Below are 21,607 nucleotides of genomic sequence, written 5' to 3' on the forward strand. Positions count from 1 at the left end.
ACCATAAAGCACACATTTAACAGGATCAACTCCAGGTGACAGTTCCCAGCCTTCTTGCTTGGCTAGCTTTTCCTCCTACATCCTTTCCAACTCTTCACATCTGTGGTTTTCATGGAAAGAGTGATGAAAACCCTGTGGATCTCTCTAGGAATCCTAAGGAGACTAAGATGGAAATACTGCTGAGGCTTAATATGTAGCCCATGCCAGATCTTAGTATTTTAATAGGAGAAATACCTGATACTGATGAATTAATTTCTAGTGGCATGTCAGAGGTTAGATTGGGGATGGAAGTTAATGTCCCTGGAAGTTCCATCATATGATGGAAGGAAGTCAGCTCTTTGTTGAGTTCTGCTGTTTTGTGCTCCTCCCATACCTTCAGTTATTTAAATAGATATGAAGGTTGGCACCACTGTACTCGTTATTCAAACATCCTCTTTGGAAAGAGGCAGGCAGAATTAGCAAATATGTAGATTGCTCTATGTCCAACACTTGCAGTTTTATGACTTTTATTGAATCTGCCTATGCTCATACTCTCCAGTTCACAAAAGAATTTGTGTGATTACTGTCCATAAAACATTGTCAAAAGTTATCAAAGAAAATTGATTATATGCAGTATTAGTTTGGGGTTTAATCACATTATCAGTAGATAGTTTATGTTTATAGTTGAAAATAAAATCTTTCTGTTGCCCTTTGGATAATAATCTTTTCATTTTGTTTATTTTTACCTATGATAATCAGCTGTTTAGGAAAATCTTGTTTCCTTGGGCTTTTTGGTTTTTGTTTTAAACTGTAGAACGTTCTTAAAGAAAAACAGGCTTTTCTGTAAAATACGAATTTGGTTGTCACATTTCTTCCCTGTCTGTATGTTGAATTAAATTTGAATTTCTTAAGGCTGAAGACAGTGTTTTGGTAAAAAGTTTGGGGAAGTTTCTTTTTTTTTTTTTTTAAAGTATAGTTAACTTTTAAATTCCTTCTGAACATAACAATTCAGATTTATGCTTTATACTTTTTGGCTGAAATTTGTGTCCTATATTGGACTTACATAGTAAGGTGAATAAAAAAGTAATTAGTCCAAAAAATGCAAAAAGACCATTATAAATGGTTCTTTAATGATCTGATATTAAGTCATATGAGAATATTTAGGTGTATTGGTATTTCTTTCTGATTGAATTTTGTTTTAGATGCCATTCTAAATATGGTGAATATTGCCGCTAATATTCTTGGAGCAAAAACTGAAGACCTGACAGAAGGTACCTAATACTTTTATGGGTCTTTTAAAATATCTGATACTTGAGGGAAAATTCCTAGTTAGGAAAATTAGTTAATAAGCCAAGCAGTTTGATTTTTTCATTTAGAGATACAGAAATGATCCAAAGGAACCTACCAGTCTTCTGTTATTCATTGTTTATTTCAGTTGCACAAATTCTCTTTTATAATAGGATCCTGTCTTTATAAAATTCATAAATTTGTTTTTTGACTCTTCCCTACTATAGAAGTAAAATGATCTTATCTCTTTCCTGAGGTTTTGGTGCCCTAATGGTACTTCACGTATGCTTTATTTAGCAAATAGCTACTCAATTTAGAAAGCAATCTCCCCTCTCCCTTACAGAATGCCAAATAAGAGTGTTATTAACAAGGAGAAGTAATCTTGCCGTTTAAAAACAACAACTTAGTTCTAAGTACAAACTTAAAACGACCCATTTATTTCTTTTCATTCTCTTTAGAAACTCTTTCAGGTGTCTAGAAGGCATACGGAAGTTGCTCATCCTACTTGCTTTAGTTACCTGAGAAGCTGAGAAAGAATACACATTATTTGTGGTTGTGACTTGTACAATCATTTCTTTCTAAAAGAACATGGATGAAAATAGTCTGCAGTAGCAATCCTATTTGACTTTTTTCTTCTATCCCGAGAAATTAAAGATCTTTATTTGTTATAGTGAAATATTTTCTTGGTATAGCTTTTAAAAATTAAACTCAACATGGGCATCTTTCTTACAATAGGAAATAAAAGTATATCTGAGAATGCCACTGCTGCAGCTGCACCCAAAATGCCTGAATCAGCTCCTGTTTCAGCTCCTGTTCCTTCACCTGAGTAAGTTACATCGTGATATTTGAGTTCTCTTAAAATGGAGAACCAAGTCTATTAGTATATAAAAAGTACTTGTGATTTGTGAGTGAAATGTTTATTATCTATAGAAACCTTCACATCCTGGGGCAGACATGCTACAGCGACTTAAAACATCTTTGAGTTGCTTTTGGGTACTAGGAATACACTTCACTCCAGACCAACTATTTGTTGTTTTGGTATTATGTATTACTTTTATTATTCACAATACCGAATTTTTTCCTTATTGCAAATAATTGACATAACTCTCCAACATCAGTTTGAAGATAAATTTCAAAGGCCTGTTTTTATTAAGTTCAAATTTAAAAGCATTGATTAAATATCTGTGCTATGTCTAGAAAACTATGAAGGGTACCTGAAATACGCAGAGCAGTGACTCCTAATATGTGTTTGTCACACAGCAAACTTACAGTGTTCACTTTCTCAAATCGAATGATATAGGTCTTTTCCAGGTTGCAGTGGGGCACTTTGGGCAGTGATGTATGTAATTAACATGTATGTATGTAACATATAAAATATTCTCTTTATTTATTTATTTTTTGGTCTTTTTTTTTTTTTTTTTTTTTTACCAGAGATGATTAAAGTGTTTGGCACCTCTTCTTCTTATCTATAACAGATAAGCTCATAATGACTTGGTTAATTGGGTGTAGTTATCATAAATTTAATTTATGTATATTTCATTGGATATACTCCCTGTAAAACTTTGAAAGGCCCCTTTCCCCCCCCAGAGATACTCTATTTAAAAGTATAAGATATTTGAACATGAAACAGTTCAAGGTATATATGTAATGACGCAGGCAGTGGGTATGCTTGGAGCTGTAATTCCTAAGTACTGTATAGTTCAAAAATGAGCTTTTCGTGCTTTGAAGGGCATGTGACAAATTTGTATTTTCCTGTGTTAATTTTTTTTTTTTTTTAAAAATCCTTACACAGGATATTTTCCCATTGATTTTTAGAGAGAAGGAAAGACAAAGAGAGAAACACATCAATTGATTGCCTCCTGCATGGGTCCCAACCAGGGCCCGGGCCTGGGAGGAGCCTGCAACCAAAGTACTTGCCCTTTACTGGAATCAAACTCAGGACCCTTTGGTCCACAGTCTGACACTCTATCCACTGAGCCAAACCGGCTAGGACCCTGTGTTAACTCTGAAAGGGACTAAAGATATTTAAGGAAAATACCATATTATGTGTCATTCCTAGAAGTTCCTAAGAAATCTATTTGGGATAGAAACATTCTTGGTGTTTCTAATTATGTAGAGTTGTGATTGCTAGTCTTGATTTTGTAACTAGTCTTTTTCATTTAAAAAAACATAGTATGTCTTATTTTTCAAAACTAAATGAAACTAATTTCATTTTACATATGTACATACCCACACATATTCATACATGCTCACCCCCATATATACAGGAGTATTTGTTGGAAGATCAGACTACTGTGACATATATTAGAGTTTGGTTTTTAAATACATATTTTTGCATAATTGTTTTATTTCTTTACTTAAGTTTTCTTCATGTATGTTGTCTTAATTTTTTTTATGATTATGTGACAATAATCCGAAGAAAATAATGAAAATAAAAAGAATCCATGATAGGGTGTCATGATTAAAGTTATTATGAAAAGATGACTTTTCTTTTCCCAAGTTTTAAGTAAAGCTCTGAATAGGGTGTACATAGATGGTATATATAACTTAATTTTTACCAAATTAATTCCATTTAATTTTTCTCCCCCTCCTTCTTCAGACATTGTCCTATTTTACTGTCATAATTTCTTTGGTAGATAAGAAATGATATACCACCTGCATGTGTAAGAAATGTTATTAGTGTATCTAGTATCTATATCATCTATTTAGAGAAGCAGAGCCTACGTATGGTTTAGTTCTGGTCCATTTACTGTTTTACTGTCAATAAAATAAAAGTATAGCTTTTAGATATTATTTTATTCCTATCTTTGCTATTGTGATATTCCTGGCATTTTTAGTAATTTTTTAGAGGAGGAAATTTGTATATGCAGGGTTTTTTTCTTTTTTATTCAAATTAGTTTATTTTTTTCAGATTGCATCTTTGGTGCAATATGGGCCTCGCCCAGAAATGTATTCTCTTTATCTTGGAAAGAACCACAAACATTATAATTTATAACACTGTGTCCACTAGCTTTATCCCTCATTCTCCCCTGCCCTACACACATACTCCAGAGCTCAAGGATAGGATTGAGTTAGTGGCACTACTAGTTTATTATCAGCTAGGATTTTTACTAAAGTGGTTAAGTATTTGGTTTTACATAACAAAACATTAGCCAGATGGTATTAAGATTATTTTGGGGAAGTGGGGGATATGTTTCTTTTCCCTAAAGCAGATAACTGTGCATGTGTGTGTAGTGCCACATTGGAATTCCTCAAACCATCCACAGAAAATACGGTGATTTGAGTCATCTGTCTGGTCACTTGATAAATGGTCTTTCTTTTACCATTTCTGAATAATAATTTGTTTTTATAATGAAAATTATTTGACAGGGAAAAAGTCATCCAAAAGAAAAATTGAATTTCATCTGTATTTCTAGCCTTCCTTTTATCTTACGTATGATACATTTTCCTTAAACAGAATTTTAACTTTAGATTTCTAATTAAAGTAATTTATAATTATGATATATATTTCTAGGTTTATAAACACTGAAGAACAGAGACATGACACAGAGCCATCATCACCAGATACTCCAAAAGAGAGCCCCATTGTACAGCTAGTTCAAGAGGACGAAGAGGAGGCAAGTCCATCTACAGTGACCCTTCTGGGTAGCGGAGAACAGGAGGATGAATCATCACCCTGGTTTGAAGCAGAGACACAAATATTTTGCAGTGAACTGACTACAATTTGTTGCATTTCTAGTTTTTCAGAATACATATATAAATGGTGCTCACTTAGAGTTGCTTTTTATCGGCAGCGCAGCAGAACTGCTGTGAGTGAAGGAAAAGATGATCTTGTGTCAGCTCAACCATCATTACCACTCCCTGCAGAATCAGTAGATGTTTCAGTATTGCAGCCTCCAGGTGGAGAACTGGACAGTAAGAATAAGGAAAAGGAAGCTGAAACTGTTGTTCTAGGTGACTTAAGTAGTACGCACCAAGGTGATTTGATTAATCACACTGTAGATGTAATTGAACTTGAACCGAGCCGTCCTCAAACTCTTTCTCAGTCTCTTCACTTAGATGTTACTCCAGAAATCAATTCATTATCTAAAATAGAAGTCTCTGAGCCTATTAAATATGAAGCAGGACACACACCATCACAAGTGATTCCCCAGGAGAGTTCTGCTGAGGTTGATAATGCAATAGAAAAGAAGTCAGAGAGTTTTAGTTCTATAGAGAAGCCAACTGTGATGATCTATGAAACTAAACATAGTGAAGTAATAGATAGGACTGTAAAAGAAGACATAAACTCCATGCAAATTATTACAAAGCTATCTGAAACAGTAGTGCCACCGATAAACACAGCTGCCGTGCCAGACAGTGAAGATGGGGAAGCCAAAATGAACATAGCTGATACACCAAAGCAAATGTTGACTCCTATTGTGGAATCTTCTTCCTTACCTGAAGTGAAAGAGGAAGAACAGTCTCCAGAAGATGCCCTTTTAAGAGGGTTACAGAGGACAGCTACAGATTTTTATGCTGAATTGCAAAATTCTACAGATCTAGGATATGCTAATGGAAATCTTGTGCATGGATCAAACCAAAAGGAGTCGGTATTCATGAGACTTAATAATCGTATTAAAGCCTTAGAAGTTAACATGTCTCTCAGTGGTCGCTATCTGGAGGAGCTTAGCCAAAGGTAAGCTTTATTATAAATTAGCATAATCCACTTTGCACAGTGAGTTAAGTAGCGAAATGTGATCTTGACTAGAGGAGAGGATTTAATTATCTCCTGATATAATACTAGTAAGCACTATTTTAGCTGGAGAGAGAAAGTTACTTAGATATTGATCAGTGACTTAAAGGATTTACTTTCTGAGGAGTACTAAGTGACATAACACCTTGATTATTAGGTTAAATTTGAATTATCTATAATCAGTTTCTTATTTCTTCTATTGCTAAACTTTAGCCATGTTTACTGTTTGATTCCCAGATCAATCATGGGAAAAATTAGTCTGTGGACCTTAAAGCTCTTAGTGGGACTTGACTAGATATCATTAAAAAATTTAAGTGAAGTCTAGAGTGAACTGAACTGGATGATGAGGCAACATTTGCACTCTTTCAACAACTAGGATCCTGATTCTAGTTGTAATCATTTATGTTCTTATGTGCCAGGGGTGTGCCAGTGTGCTGTGCAATAATCCAGACCTTGGCCCAGTTCTCCATATGTTTTTAAACTTGTTTATTACTCTTTTAGCCCTTAAGTGTTCCTGTCCTTAGGGTTTCTCCTCCATCATTTTGTAACTACCTAGGAACTAAATGTCCAGAGTTTCTGATACACTACCTTTTCTACTCTTCTTAAAGCAAAATGCTACCAATGAGATGTCACTAAGGTAGTCGTTGTATCCTAAAGAGGTTTTATTCCTAATCCCTACATATAATGTATTGGCACATTGTGTATGTATGTGCATGTATACCCACTTAACTACCATGTACCTGCTTTTGCCTCTCCCTGGCCCTCTTGCCCCCTGCCCCCAAAGGAAACCACAGAAATCACTAATCTTGTTTTAAATTGAGGTAATTGACATACAACATTTTATTAGTTTCAGGTGTACAACATAATGATTCAATATTTGTATCGCAAAATGATCACCACAATAAGCCTAGTTAATATCCATCACCACATTTACAAGTTATTTTTTCTTGTGATGAGAACTTTTAAGATCAATACTCTTAGCAAATATACAGCACAGTGTTGACTATAGTCACCATGCTGTACATTACATCCCCATGATTTATTCATTTTACAACTGGAAATGTGTACCTTTTATCCCACTTTACCCATTTTGCCCACCCCTTACCCCCTGTCTCGGACAACCATTAATCTGTTCTCTGTATCTATGAGTTGGGTGTGTTTTTTTCTTCAGTTTTTTTTAACCAGTATTGTTATCCCACATGTAAGTGAGATCATACAATATTTGGCTTTCTCTGACTTATTTCACATAGCATAATGCCTTCAAGATCCTTCCATGTTATCTCAAATGGCTAGATTTTCTCTTTTTTATGACAATTAATATTCATATTCATGTGTGTGTATCATTTTTTTATTCATTTATCCATCAGTGGACATACACAAAGGTTGCTTCCATATCTTGGCTATTGTAAATAATGCTGTGTTGGGGTGGGAGGATGCATATTTTTTTTGAGTTAGTGTTTTCATTTTCTTTTTTTTTTTTATTAAATATATTTTATTGATTTTTTACAGAGAGGAAGGGAGAGGGATAGAAAGTTAGAAACATCAATGAGAGAGAAACATCGATCAGTTGCCTCCTGCATACTCCCCACTGGGGATGTGCCCGCAACCAAGGTACATGCCCTTGACCGGAATCGAACCCGGGACCCTTGAGTCCGCAGGCCGATGCTCTATCCACTGAGCCAAACCGGTTAGGGCTAGTGTTTTCATTTTCTTTGGATAAAATAACCCAGAGGTGGAATTGCTGGGCCATATTGTAGTTTTATTTTTAATTTGTTGAGGAACCTCCATAATGTTTTTCATGGTAACTGCATCAATTTACATTCCCAACAACAGTGTGCTAACTTTTCACATCCTCACCAACATGTATTATTTCTTGTCTTTTTTATGATAACCATTCTAACAGGTGTGAAGCGATAATCTTACTGTGATTTTGATTTGTATTTCCCTGATGATTAGGGGTATTGAGCACCTTTACATGTATGTGTGGCCATCTCTATGACTTCTTTGGAAGAATGTCTATTCAAATTCTCTGCCCATTTTTAAGTCAGATTGTCAGGGTTCTTTTTGGTTTGTTTGTTTTGTGTGTTTGTTTTTTCTATTGAGTTGTGTGAGTTCTTTATATATTTTGGATATTAACCCCTTATCAGATATATGATTTGCAAATATTTCCTCCGATTCCATAGTTGCCTTTTCATTTTGTTGAGGGTTTCCTTTATGTAGCTATTAATAGCTTTACAGAAGCTTTTTAGTTTGATATAGTCCTACTTGTTTATTTTTGCTTATGTTGCCTGTGTTTTGGTGTCAAACAAAAACATTGCGGAGACCAATGTCAGGGAGCTTACTGCCTATGTTTTATTCTAGGAGTTTTATGGTTTCAGGTCTTACATTCAAGTTTTTAATTTATTTTGAGTTAATTTTTGTGTATGATGTAAGATAGTGGTCCAACTTTAGTCTTTTGCATGTGGTTGTATGATTTTCCAAACTCCATTTATAGAAATACTGTCCTTTCCCCATTGTATATTCTTGGTTCCTTTCTCATAAATTAATTGACCATATATGCAGCTAATAACTCTTATATAGCATGAGGTACATAGACTTGATGCAGAAGTTAGCAGACACTTCTAGTGACCTCTTATTTTACCTATGAAAGTGGTCCTGTGTTGCACAGGCCTCAGTAAGTCATTTTTAGAAAAATGGATTTGTCTCAGAAATTAGAAGTGTGCTTCTAGTAATGAATTAATAAATAAAAAATTAAAGCTAATTTAAATCAATTCTTAATCCACAGGTACCGAAAACAAATGGAAGAAATGCAAAAGGCTTTTAATAAAACAATAATAAAACTCCAGAATACTTCAAGAATAGCAGAGGAGCAGGTTAGTCATCTTCATGCTTTATTTACTTTTTTATAATAATTTCAATTTTGTAGACTCTGGCTGGTAAGAAGGATAAGTAATTTTGCTTTTCTTTTTCCCCCTGATAGCTTATGATTAAGCCTGTTAATGTCATTTTAGAAAGTTTATGTAGCTATTAGCATTAACATTTCCTGTAGGGAATATTTTCTTGAGCATTATTGATATTGCATTTTAAGATTTGTGTGCGTGTATATGCAGAAGTGCAGTGTGATTGCCGGGGTGGGGGCGATGGGGTGCAGAGTGTTGGGTGGAAGTGGAAGAGGGTATGGGGGGATAAAAGCTGATGGGAAAAAATTAAATTAAATTAATTTTTTTTAAAAAGCGTTTATTCATTAGGAGCTTTCCTTATTAATACTTTCCTCCCACTGAGGAACTTAATAGTTTTTCCAGATTATTTTACATGAACTTATAGTTAACGTACAGGAGAAATGCAAAGGCAATTAATACTTATTTCTTCTTTTGTCACAGGATCAGCGGCAAACTGAATCCATCCAGTTGCTGCAGGCCCAGCTGACCAACATGACACAGCTTGTATCAAACTTATCAGCAACAGTAGCAGAATTGAAACGGGAGGTAATTATTGTATTTTAAGACAGTGTATATGTAGAGGTTGTCATAAAAGCAGGTGTGTTAAAAACATGGTATCTAGCATTAGCTGGTTTGGCTCAGTGGATAGAGCATCGGCCTGCGGACTGAGGGGTCCTGGGTTCGATTCTGGTCAGGGCACATGCCCAGATTGCTGGCTCGATCCCCAGTAGCGGAAATATGGGAGGCAGTCAATCGATGGTTCTCATCATTAATGTTTCTCTCTCTCTCCCTCTCCCTTCCTCTCTGAAATTAATAAAAATATATTTAAAAAAAAAAGAACATGGTATCTAAGAACTTTCACCAAACAAAATTGTCATTTATAGAGAACTTTTCAGAAAATAAGAATGTGGCATTTTAAAGTTTTGGAAATACATTAATTATCATAATCTTTTGGAAAACATGGCTTTCATAGTTTAGGTCTTACCTAAAATACAGTTAGTTATAAAACCATTCTTTTAGGCCTTTTGCAAACCATTGATAGTTGCAACACACACTTCATTTTCAGTTCAAAAAGGCTTGAGTTACTTAACAAAGGAAACATTTCATTGATTTAGTAAGTATTTATTGAGCAACCAGTACATGTGAGGCATGAGTTTTACCGTCCCAGGTTGGGACACACAGCAGTGAATAGTCCCTGGCCTTATAGTAAACATGGGGAGGACAGTGGCATAGAAAACGGTGAGATGTGGGTGTGGGGAGTGGTGGTGATAAGGGTTGCAGCTGTAGCAAGAGCGATGTTGGGAGGCTTATCTGAGGAGGTAGCATTAGAACTGAGCACTCAAGAGGAGTTAGCAGTCAAACAGAGGTTGGGGTCAGAACAAACCTGTTACTAGACGAATTAGAGTAAAGAACTTAGGTTAGAAACTGATTTGTTTAAGTGCAGAAAGAAAGTTGGTGTGACTGGAGCTGAGTGAATGAGAGAAGTGAGTTCAGGATATTGCAGGAGCCCAGTCATGTAGGCCTTTGTAGGCAATTTAAATTTGAATTTTATTCTAATCATTGCAAGTCATTGGCAAGTATTACGTAAAGAACTGACCATGGGTCATCTCATTGACAAGACTTTGAGAAAGTCCCCATTTATTGCTCTGTGGAGAGTTATCTCTTGGGGAACAGCAAGAGCAGAAAAGGGAGGAAACTTAGGAGGCTGTGGCAGTGGCCAGGTGAGGGGATGTCGGCTTGGACTAAGATTTTAGATGTGGAGAAGAGTGTGAAGTTGTTGAATTCAAGATGTATTTAAGAGGAGAAAGACAAGCCTTGCTGAAAGATTGGGTGTGTGGGGTGAGGAATTGATGATCCCCAGATTTTTGGTTTAGATAACTAGGTGCTTGGTGGTTCAGTTTTATAAGATGGGAAAGACCAGGTAAGAGCACGGTTTTTTTTCTCCTCAAGGAGGAGATAGTGCAAATGGAAAGACAAAACAAATGTGACAGAATGTTAACAATTGGTGAAAGGCACAAGTATGTTCATTGAACTACTTTCAAAACTTTTCCATAGGTTAGAAAATTTCAGTGAATTGGGGAAAAAAAGAGAAACATTAAAACATTGTCATGGCAGTACGTTTCAAAGAGCAGACCCTGCATTATGATTATGAAGCAAATTAAGAAAATGTTTAGATTTGTCATTTGAATTTTAAATCCCACTATGATTCGCCTAGTATGATTTTTAAAGTACTACTATTCTCCCTTCTCATCTCAGGTTTCAGATCGGCAGAGCTATCTCATCACTTCTTTGGTTCTTTGTGTGGTCTTGGGATTGATGCTTTGTATGCAGCGCTGTCGAAACACCTCTCAATTTGATGGAGATTACAGTTCAAGACTTCCTAAAAGTAATCAGTATCCAAGCCCTAAAAGGTAATGTCAGTATTATATTTCATTTTTTTTTTTACTATTCTTTTTATATTTTTGAGAATTTTGGGTAAATGGATATTGAGTTCATTTCTTAGAGAATGATCCTTAAAATTTTTTTACATGTATTAGCAATAACGAGTGTTACCTTAGAGATTATTCTTATGTGGTATGTACAGCTCTCAGTAGCTTCCATCTAGCCCCAACTACAGAGTAAATTACATGTAGTGTACTCATTGTGTTCTCTGTTGGTTTTTCTTAATGTGTTAGATGTTTCTCTTCCTATGATGATATGAATTTGAAAAGGAGAACTTCATTTCCACTCATCAGATCCAAGTCCCTACAGTTAACTGGCAAAGAAGGTAGGTGTTTATGGATATGTAATTTGTACATATATATATGTAAACATGAATCTAGCTTACTTATGGGATAAGTATAACATCAGTGTTGTGTTGGAGACCATCTGCAACAAATAATGGGTAGTCAAAAGCCACCTATCATTTTCACACTTTATATCTATCTCTGTTCCTGAAAGCCCAGAGGGTGGGAGGGGCTGAGTTTAATGAGCCATTGGTAGCTTTGTTTGCACTTGCTCCTGTTTAGAAGTATTTCTTTTTAGAAAGGGATGTTTGAGACAGTTCATCAGATATGGAAAACCTGAATGTGCTCCCATAGCATCCTGTGCTTATCTGCTTCCTCTTCCTGTACAGGTAGGACTCCTTTTGCCTCTAGTTTAGGACTATGAGGCAATTCTGAAAAAAATCTGGTCTTTTTCTTTTTTAAAGCTCAGAGTCTATAATAGCATTTCATTTTCATTGGCTAATACTCTATGAATACTTAAATTTCAATGAATAGATCTGTACTGAGTGGCTGTTTTTCTATATTAGTACTTTTTAAAGGTAATGCTTTAATTAGTGCTTACTAAGAGAGTTATCCTTATAGCAATATTAAAATAACCAAACTAATGATGTATTTCAATTAGCAGTGCTTTCTTAATCATTGGCTTCTCTCTTTCTTTAGGATTTAGTAACCAAGCAGCCTATTTCAATTGATTATATTATTCAAGTAATAATTCCTGAGCTTTATTGGTTTGCTATTACCACAAAGGTTTACAGACTTAACCCATTACATGTGTTTTTACTTAGGACTAGTAACTTTCTCCTTCCTCCTTCCTCCTCCCTCCTTTTTTTATATCTTTTTTTCTTCTTTTGTCTGTCTTTATGCCAGGTTATTTTGGATTTTCTGGGAATACAGGCATATCTTTTTTAAATTCCTCTTTAAATTTGTTGGGCTTTTTGAATCTCTGAATTGATATCTTTTTATCATACTGGGAAATTCTTAGCTACCCCCCCAACCCCCCCACCAATACTACCTCTGCCTTATTTTAGAATCTCCATTTCATTAAATGTGTTAGTCCTTCCCTCTGTATCCCCTTTGTCTCCTAAACTCCTCTTATCTCCCATCTTTTTGCTTTTTTGTGTGCTATATTTTGGATGATTTCTTCTGATCTGTTTTCCAGGCCATACCTGTTTATAGTCCACTATTAAATTCATCCATTGACTTTTAAATATCAGTTATTTTCCATTTCTAGGAGTTCTATTAGTATTTTTTAAACATCTAGGCCCTTTTGTTTTATGTTTCTTGAAGATGTTTTCAAACTTGGTTTTTTATTTAAATATATAGTAAGTGTAACTATTTATAGTCTATGTTTGATCATTCTAATATCTTCAAATTTTAAAAATCTATTCATTAGTTGTCTTTGCAGACTCTTGCTCAGGTGCTTTGTAGGTTTGTGTGCGTGGTTATCCGTATGCTAATCCTTCTCTTTGAAAAGTTATTTATAGGGACAGTTCAAGTGCTAATATGTAGGAGAATTTGTGTTTGCTTTACATTCAGGAAAACTTTACATTCATGGCTCGAGCCTTGTTGGACCGCCAGGTGATGGGGATTTGGACAGTCACTCTATGGGTTCATTCTTTCCCTGAGGGTCTAGTCGTTTGGAGTCCCAGCTTACCGTTGGGGAGTCAGAGGGAATGGTACAAACTGCTGCTTTGAGTGGGCCCTGGGGTTTGATTTTTGACGTATTCCCTTATGCTGCCACCAAAACTCAAGTCCGCATATTCTTGCATTGGCATATGCTCTCTGGACAAAAATGACTTTTGTGGTCCGCTTGACTTTTTGGATTCCTACTTTTCCTTTGATTTTGGTCTGGGGATTGCTCCCTTATCTTGGCAGCTTTTGAATGCTTTTAGTGATTAAAAAATCCATCATATTTAGTTGCTTTCATTGGAGAGGTTGTTCTGAATAACACTAACACCCACTCCAAAAGTAGACGTAATGTTTTTTGAAAAAACAATTTGAGTGAGAATAGTAAGCTGATAGAAATGACTGTTTGAGGAATGGTTAGGTTTTTTATATATTTGATGACTTTCTCAATAAACTTCTAGGACATAATGTAAAAATATAATTGGTTGAATCATGTTATTAATAAATTTCTGGCATCTGAAGTTTCTTAGTGAATTTTCTCCTTACGAACTTCTGCCTCTGTCATACCACAGATCCTTTACTCTTAATTGTCTCAAAGGGACTAAAGTCTCATAGCCCCTCTTATGTATATGTGTTTATCGTGTCCACATGGGTAGCATAGGGCTGTCTTGAATGTGCTTGAAGTAATGAAATTTTAGAAACCTAAAACTAATATTTCTAATTTACTCACCATGCCAGAGTGATCACTCATTACCCTTTGGTCATTTATATTGCATGTTCAGGCTGTTTTTAGGTTTTGGAGTTCATAGTTTTGATTATAGTAAATCATAGTAATAAACAATTAGAAAAAAGTCTTAGATCTGGTTTTGTGTATGTGTTCCTCTGACTTTCATACGTGGTCATAGCTGCTTGTTGCACAATGTTGACCCACATTTGTGGCATAGTGTAGAGGTTAGTCTTTTAGGAAAAAAGATGATCTGTAGGTTTGGTATTAGCGTACTGGTGATGTTATTTTCTCAACAGGTAAGGGGGAGGACTGGGCCTAACTGTTGGCCGATAGTCAGCTGGTAAAGACTGAGGGAAGGGGACCAAGCACAAAATAAGAATGGAACCATCTCCCACCTTGCTCCTGCCTTGTTTCTCTTGATTTACTAATTTAAAATGCATAAATATATGGTTAAATTTCTTTTAGGAAAAATCCCTAAGGGATAATATAGTATTTTATTGTGTTTAATTAAAACCTAACATGCTTTACATGTACTTTTTATTCTTATTTATAGTAGACCCAAATGCTTTGTACATTGTAGAACCCCTCAAGTTCTCTCCAGAAAAAAAGGTAATATTTTGTTTCTTTTTAAGTGTCATGGTTGGCTATGTGGTAGTAGATGAAGAAATAGGTTTGAACAGTTTATTATAACCTTTAAGTGGTACTTAAATTACTCTTCCTTTCCCGTCATGGTAATGATATAAATCAATGTTTACAAGGGTCAGCAGACTACTATCTGTAAGCCATAGCTGGCCTGTGGCATATTTCATATGAATCTGGAGCAGTTTTTAAAAGTTTTTAAAGTAAAAAAGAACATGCCGAGACAAATGTGTGACCTGAAAGCCTAAGATCATTGTGTGTGAAAGCTCGCTGATTCCTGGCTGGTAGTCATGGATGGAGGGCCAGTGCATGTCAGGCACAGAGCCTCATTTTTAATGTTATTTATTTATTATTTTTTAAATCCTCACCTGAGGATACTTTTTAAAATTGACTCTAGAGCAGCGGTTCTCAACCTGTGGGTTGTGACCCCTTTGGGGGTCGAACGACCCTTTCACAGAGGTCACCTAAGACCATCGGAAAACACATATATAATTACATATTGTTTTTGTGATTAATCACTACGCTTTAATTATGTTCAATTTGTAACAATGAAAATACATCCTGCATATCAGATATTTACATTACGATTCATAACAGTAGCAAAATTACAGTTATGAAGTAGCAACGAAAATAATTTTATGGTTGGGGGTCACCACAACATGAGGAACTGTATTAAAGGGTCGCGGCATTAGGAAGGTTGAGAACCACTGCTTTAGAGAGAGTGGAAGGGGCAGAGAGAGAGGAACATTGATGTGAGAGAGAAACATCGACCAGTTGCCTCACATATGAGCTCTGACTGAGAATGGAACCTGCAACCTAGGTATTTGCCTGACTGGGAATCAAACCTGCAACATTTTGGTGTACAGGATAACGCTCCAACCAACTGAGCCACCTGGCCAGGGTACAACCTCATTTTATAAGCAGTTTTGTCTTTTGTGACCAATAGGTGGCAAAACTCAGAATAGACTTAGGCTTTTTTGTTTCTAAAGCCTGGGCTTTTTCCATTTTGCCTCTCCAAGTAAGTTGTGCTCATCTTGATTAGAGGAGATTGTAGGTGAAAGAATGTGGGCTTTAGAGTCAAATAGCCTAGGATTCAGTCACAGCTTGGCTACTTACTATGTTATGAGTTGGCAGGGACCCAAAACCAGGGATAAAATCCTCACCTATCAGGGTTGGTGAGTAAAATATACCTGAAAGCAGCTAGTATAATATCTGGTGCATCATAGGTATTCAGATGTGAGTTAGCATCCCCATATCTATATTCAGAGATGGCAGTGAGAGCTTTTACTGAGTGGCATTTACTAAGTAGGAAGGTAATGAAGGTATTTACAAAATAGACCATTGTTACTTTTCACCAGGAGGTGGCACTTCTCCTCCATTAGCTCAGTTCTCTAGATGTTTGATGAGGTAGCTAACTATTGGAGGTCTAATTCCTACCCCTTCTTTTACTTGTGTTATAGAAGAAACGTTGCAAGTACAAAACAGAAAAAATTGAGACCATAAAGCCAGCAGACCCATCACACCCGGTAGCCAATGGAGACATAAAAGGAAGGAAGCCCTTCACGAACCAGAGAGACTTTTCTCATGTGGGAGAAGTGTATCACTCTTCTTACAAGGGTCCTCCCTCAGAAGGGAGCTCGGAAACTTCGTCACAGTCAGAAGAGTCTTATTTTTGTGGCATTTCAGCTTGCACGAGTCTGTGCAATGGACAGTCCCAAAAGACAAAAACTGAGAAGAGGGCTTTAAAACGAAGGCGCTCCAAAGTCCAAGACCAAGGGAAGTTGATAAAGACTCTGATACAGACTAAGTCAGGGTCATTGCCGAGCCTGCATGACATCATCAAAGGAAACAAAGAGCTCACCGTGGGGACGTTTGGTGTGACAGCAGTCTCGGGACACATCTAGAATAATCGAACTTTTCATACTGGAGACTTTCTGTTGTTGTTCTTTGAAGAACAGTCTGTGGTATTTGAAGGGTTGAGGGGAGGGAGGAAATCATAATGGGAAAAGTATTCAGAAATGATGGTTTCTGCCTTTTAAAAGTAGGTGGGATTGTGTCTCTCAGTCTTGGTCAATGCACTGCAGTTCTGCAAGGCTGATGACTTCCCACAAGGACAGTGGTGGAAATTTTCTAAAGACGTTTTTCCACAGATTAATTACTGGTAGTTTGGAAGCCCAGTTCCCTGGGTGGGGTAGGAATGGAAGCCTGAACCTCTTCCTGTAGCTTTGTTCCTATTTCTTGCACCTTCCATATTTATGTGCCTTTTGTCTATTTATAATGCACTGGAAGAGGAGGGGGACTTTTCCTGTCATTTGATTTCTTTGATAACTTTGTTAGTTTTTTTGAAGCTGCAAACACTACAAGGCTTTAAAGTGATCTGCTCCTGGAGCTCAGTAACGTGGGTCAGAAGGCGTGAAGAGCCTGCAGACTTGCCAAGTAGACTTCTGTTTAGCAAACTCACCTGAAACAAGCACTCGCTGGAATTTTTAAGTCTGTTTTTAGGTAAATGGTGATACTGTTAAATGTTGTTTTCATTTAATTTATTCACACTCGTTTTCAGTAGTTATTAACTCAATGAAGAAAACAAAACTACAAGATCTTTTCTTACAAATGACTGGTATTTGCAAATAAATTTTTTATAAATTCACCTTTTAAACATATGTAACCACTGTTTTCTGTAGCTACATTACATTTTAAACATTCACAGTAAGCACCAGTCCTGCAGACATTCCTTACTACAAATAGAAAATGTGAGCGTTTCTCCATGAGTCCAGGTCCCAGGTGACACAGTCCCTGCCCAGGGATGTGCACAGAACCAGCCAGGGAGTTTGTCGAGCCTGTCAAAATTGGTCAAGTCACAGGGATTGCTAGTCCTCGGTGTTGGCTTTGTATTGGCTACAAATGTGCAGAGGTGTACATGTGTGCTGTCCATGTGTCTGTCTTCATTTTGTCCTTGTATTTCTTTAATTGGCAGAGACTGTATTTGTATGTATTTGTACATTAATGGGTGAAAGTGGAAAGTTTCTTTTTGAAAGGGAGAAAGTTGACCATTTTGTGTTGTCAGACTTAAGTTATAACTTATTGAGCACTTTTTGTAGTAACTGTTTAAACTTGTCTAATACCTTTCTGGGTATTGTTTGTAATGTGACTTATTTAAAGCCTTTTTTGTTTAAGTTGCTGCTTTAGATTAACAGTGTGTTTTAGGTGTTTGACATTTTTTCTCAGTCTGTACTAATTGTACATTAGCCATTCAGAGCAAGAGGGTCTGATTGCACAGAAACCCACTGAAGAGGGTTCAGGGGAAGCAGAGGCAGAGCGAAGCCAAGCACTGCAGCGCCCGGCCCTGTACAGGGCGACGCTCAGTGTGTAACCACGGAGCTGTAGTGCCGTTAGAAACTGTGAATTTCCAAATAAATCTGAACACTTGTCTTTATTAATTGCTGCCTCCTCTGTTCTTTGAAGGAGAATGTACAAATTTGTTACTCTGAACATAGATTTGTTTTTGCCACTTCAGAAACCAAGTTCAGCAGCATTCTGTTCCATAATTGGTCACATTTCCGCTAACTGCAAGCTGAACTGTCCCGTGAACATTTTATTGCCATACGGTCACAATTTCATCCTTTCAAACACTAAAAGGAGGCGTTGAATTTTTATTTAGTAGATAGAATACATGTATATGCTTTTCTCCTATTAGGGGCTATCTTTACGACTACTCATTTAATTTTTCCACATCTAATTAGAGCATAGCATTTTATGATTTGGTTTTATTTTTCCACCCTGAGATTATACCTAAATAAGGAGAAAAATGTGAAAATTGCTGTTAATAGATTTGTGCCTGGTAAGAAGCAAAGCTATGTATATATGAACAGGGATGGGCAAAAAGTAGGTTTACAGTTGTGAGTACACAGAACGTAATTTATTCTCATATTATTAAGTATTGTATTATTTTCCACACATTTTTTGACATTAACAACAACTGTAAACCTACTTTGCCCACCCCTGTATACGGCTGCTCCTTGCTAGTCCACATCAGTCTACTTCTCATGTTAAATAAAGCATTAAAACAGTATAAAGTAAGAAGAAACTGAGGGTTTGAAGAGCAAAGACACAAAGTAAAACATCTTTTAGTTGAATTTTTTAAAAAGTTGTACATGTAATTTGAGGAATTTTATTTTTAAAAAAATATTTTTTATTGATTTTTTTTTTTACAGAGAGGAAGGGAGAAGGATAGAGAGTTAGAAACATCGATGAGAGAGAAACATCAATCGGCTGCCTCCTGCACACCCCCTACTGGGGATGTGCCCGCAACCAAGGTACATGCCCTTGACTGGAATCGAACCTGGGACCCTTCAGTTTGCAGGCCGATGCTCTATCCACTGAGCCAAACTAGTTAGGGCAGGAATTCATTTTATAAGGCTTATACAGAAAAAACAGTTCTCTGCTACCACTATACCCCTGCTAAGTGTCCAGGAAAAGAAGGGAGAATGGGAATCGAACCTGCAAGCTTTTGGTGTATGGGATGACCCTCCAACCAACTGAGCTACCTGACCCATTGGCTTAGCTCTTAGGCTTGCCTTCTTTTCCCAATAATCTTATACCCAGTGTTTTCCTCTAAACTAGTATCTTTCCATATCATGTTGCCTAATTTAGCTGATTACTCTGAACTAATGGAGTCCATGACTTTTGGACTCCATTATGCGCTTCTAGTGGAGTTTTCCTGTCTTTGCTCTTCCCTGCCTTTGCTCTTCCCTGCATGAATCATAGGGGATTTACCTCCTCGGGTGCAATATATTATCAGCTTTATGTCCAGCAATTTTCTGGGAGATGCTCTGTTTAATGGGTATAGAAAGAATGCCTGTAGCATGTTTATTAGATGAAAGTATATGAGTGTGCTGCGCCAGCACAGCCAAGGGTTCGGTGAGGCTGAGGAGGATGGGGGGAAGTGGGGGGCGGTAAAGGATTAAAGAAAAGACAAAGAGAATATAGCTGTGCCTGGATGAGGCCACAGAGAAGGATCCAGCCAGCAAGCTGAGGCTTTATTTCATAGAGAAAAACAAGGTAGTAGTCAACATAGTTACAATGTTCTTGTGAGTGTCACTTGTTTTGGCAGCACTTGCTGCACCTCCCACAGCCCATTAGCTACCCAGGAAGGAACTAGGGAGAGCGATAAGGTTAACTCTAGAACCGCTCCCTACATATGAGTACTTCCAAAAGATATTTTGTTCAATGAGGTAAAGTAAAAATACTTCATGAACACAATTGACAGGCAGGGACTGCCATACCCTTGACCATAGGTGTCAGGAAGTCCACACGGGGCAATTCTAAGAACCAGGCAGCTATGAAGAGAAATGAACAGCTTTCGCATCAGTGGTGAAGAGAAGTCTGCTCTGCCCAGGAGGAGACAATCAGAATTCTTATTTATTGGGGTTTATGGAACTTTAAAAGAGGAAGTACAAAAATGACTCAAAATCCCCACATGAAAAAGAATATTGATTTGAGGGAGCAGGAGATGCTAATGCACATCACATCAAAGAGGCTCTAAGTAAAAATAACAAGCAGCACAGCAGAGAACGGAAACTGTGGCTCTCCCCCCACCCCCAAGAGTCTCTGATCTCCCCCCACAACCCCAAAAAACCCTGCACACGTATCACAGGAGCCCCATTTGAACTTGAGCCCTGGTCAGTGTGTGTCTCTGTCCCAGAGCAATCGAGCTCATCAAGTCACTCAGAAATGCCTCCGCTATTTACTGCAGGGCCCTGAGGCCTGTCCCAGGCTAGCTCTTGGCCCATTGCTGCTTGCCTATTATAGTTCCTTTAACTAAGTAAAACTGGGCATTTCAGAGTGTTTATTTTTTCACTGTAGCATAGATCAGTTTAGAGCCATCTCTGCTGGCTATTGGATTGCAAACATTATAAGTTACCAGGAATGAGAGTCTGAGCCTGGTGCTGACCAGATCACCTTCAGTCAATCCTGTGCTGACTATAAATTGATTCATACTATTTATGACAAATGTCAATCCATTGCTGAACAGACGCTGTGCATTGAATTTTCGTTCTACCACAGTTACCATACTTAAAGATAATCTATACGTGAAATCTGAGAAATTATTTTTTAAGTTGATTTGACAGAGAGATACTGATTTGTTGTTCACTTATTCATGCATTATTTGTTGCTTCTTGTATGTACCTTGACTGGGGATCAAACCCGCAACTTTGGCATATTGGGTCGATGCTCTAACCAACTGAGCTACCTGGCCAGGGCCAGGGGAAATGGTTTCTTGTCCTCAAGATTATCACTGAGGAACATTGCTAATAATTCTATACCTCCTGTAAGAGGAATTATAGAAGCAAACTTCACTGGTAAGGAGCTGAACTAATTTTCCCCAAATTGTAATCTAGCCCCTGTTGAGACTATAGCTTGTGTTTGAGATGGTGGCTAGCTGGGATTGGCTGTGATTGTAGGTCTTTATGGGTTATTTTGGGCTAATCAACTGAATTAACTTCTGTTTCTAAAACCTATGAGCACCATAGGAATTTTTTAATCGCTTTCAGAGGGTAACGTGTGTCACTTTCTTATCTTCTTCACTGCCTTTCTCCATAGAGGACATAGAAGAAATTTTCAAAATGAAAGTATAAGAAAGACCTACTAGTTTTTTATAGTAAAGGGGATGCAAGAAACTAGAGACACAAATGACCAGGGAGACTGGGTCAGAAGGCTGGATCAAGGACAAGATCAATCCTCATAGGCATTTATGGCAGGTAAATAATGACTCTCCCTCACACACAAACAAGTATTCACATCCAAGAGGTAAGCTACCTGGGGAACTACTTGAGTAACTCGAAACTGAGGACACGTGGAACTCGTTTCTTGTCTTTCTAGAGGCTCCTCAGATGGTGTTCCAGGCATGTGT

At 37.1% G+C, this 21,607-nt stretch overlaps 1 protein-coding gene across 7 annotated transcripts in view; it reads left to right on the plus strand.

Annotated features, from left to right (window-relative positions):
• The window catches only part of SUCO (SUN domain containing ossification factor), a 49,538-nt gene extending 31,404 nt beyond the window's left edge, over positions 1 to 18,134 (plus strand). For 4 of the 7 annotated variants that reach the window (XM_005867661.2, XM_005867663.2, XM_005867662.2 and 1 more), the window contains 9 exons: positions 1,182 to 1,250; positions 2,002 to 2,092; positions 4,781 to 5,944; positions 8,787 to 8,874; positions 9,382 to 9,486; positions 11,197 to 11,351; positions 11,616 to 11,707; positions 14,612 to 14,667; positions 16,158 to 18,134. In XM_005867661.2, the coding sequence (XP_005867723.1) occupies positions 1,182 to 1,250; positions 2,002 to 2,092; positions 4,781 to 5,944; positions 8,787 to 8,874; positions 9,382 to 9,486; positions 11,197 to 11,351; positions 11,616 to 11,707; positions 14,612 to 14,667; positions 16,158 to 16,601 (2,264 nt within the window). In that variant the 3' untranslated portion in view covers positions 16,602 to 18,134. Of the gene's footprint in view, positions 1 to 1,181; positions 1,251 to 2,001; positions 2,093 to 4,780; positions 5,945 to 8,786; positions 8,875 to 9,381; positions 9,487 to 11,196; positions 11,352 to 11,615; positions 11,708 to 11,964; positions 12,056 to 14,611; positions 14,668 to 16,157 lie in introns of those variants that run through there. The other 3 variants (XR_001362396.1, XM_014540887.1, XM_005867664.2) reach the window with 3 other exon arrangements.
• The last annotated feature ends 3,473 nt before the right edge of the window (positions 18,135 to 21,607 follow it).

Source organism: Myotis brandtii, unplaced genomic scaffold (assembly GCF_000412655.1).
Source record: "Myotis brandtii unplaced genomic scaffold, ASM41265v1 scaffold250, whole genome shotgun sequence".
NCBI classification, from domain to species: Eukaryota; Metazoa; Chordata; class Mammalia; order Chiroptera; family Vespertilionidae; genus Myotis; species Myotis brandtii.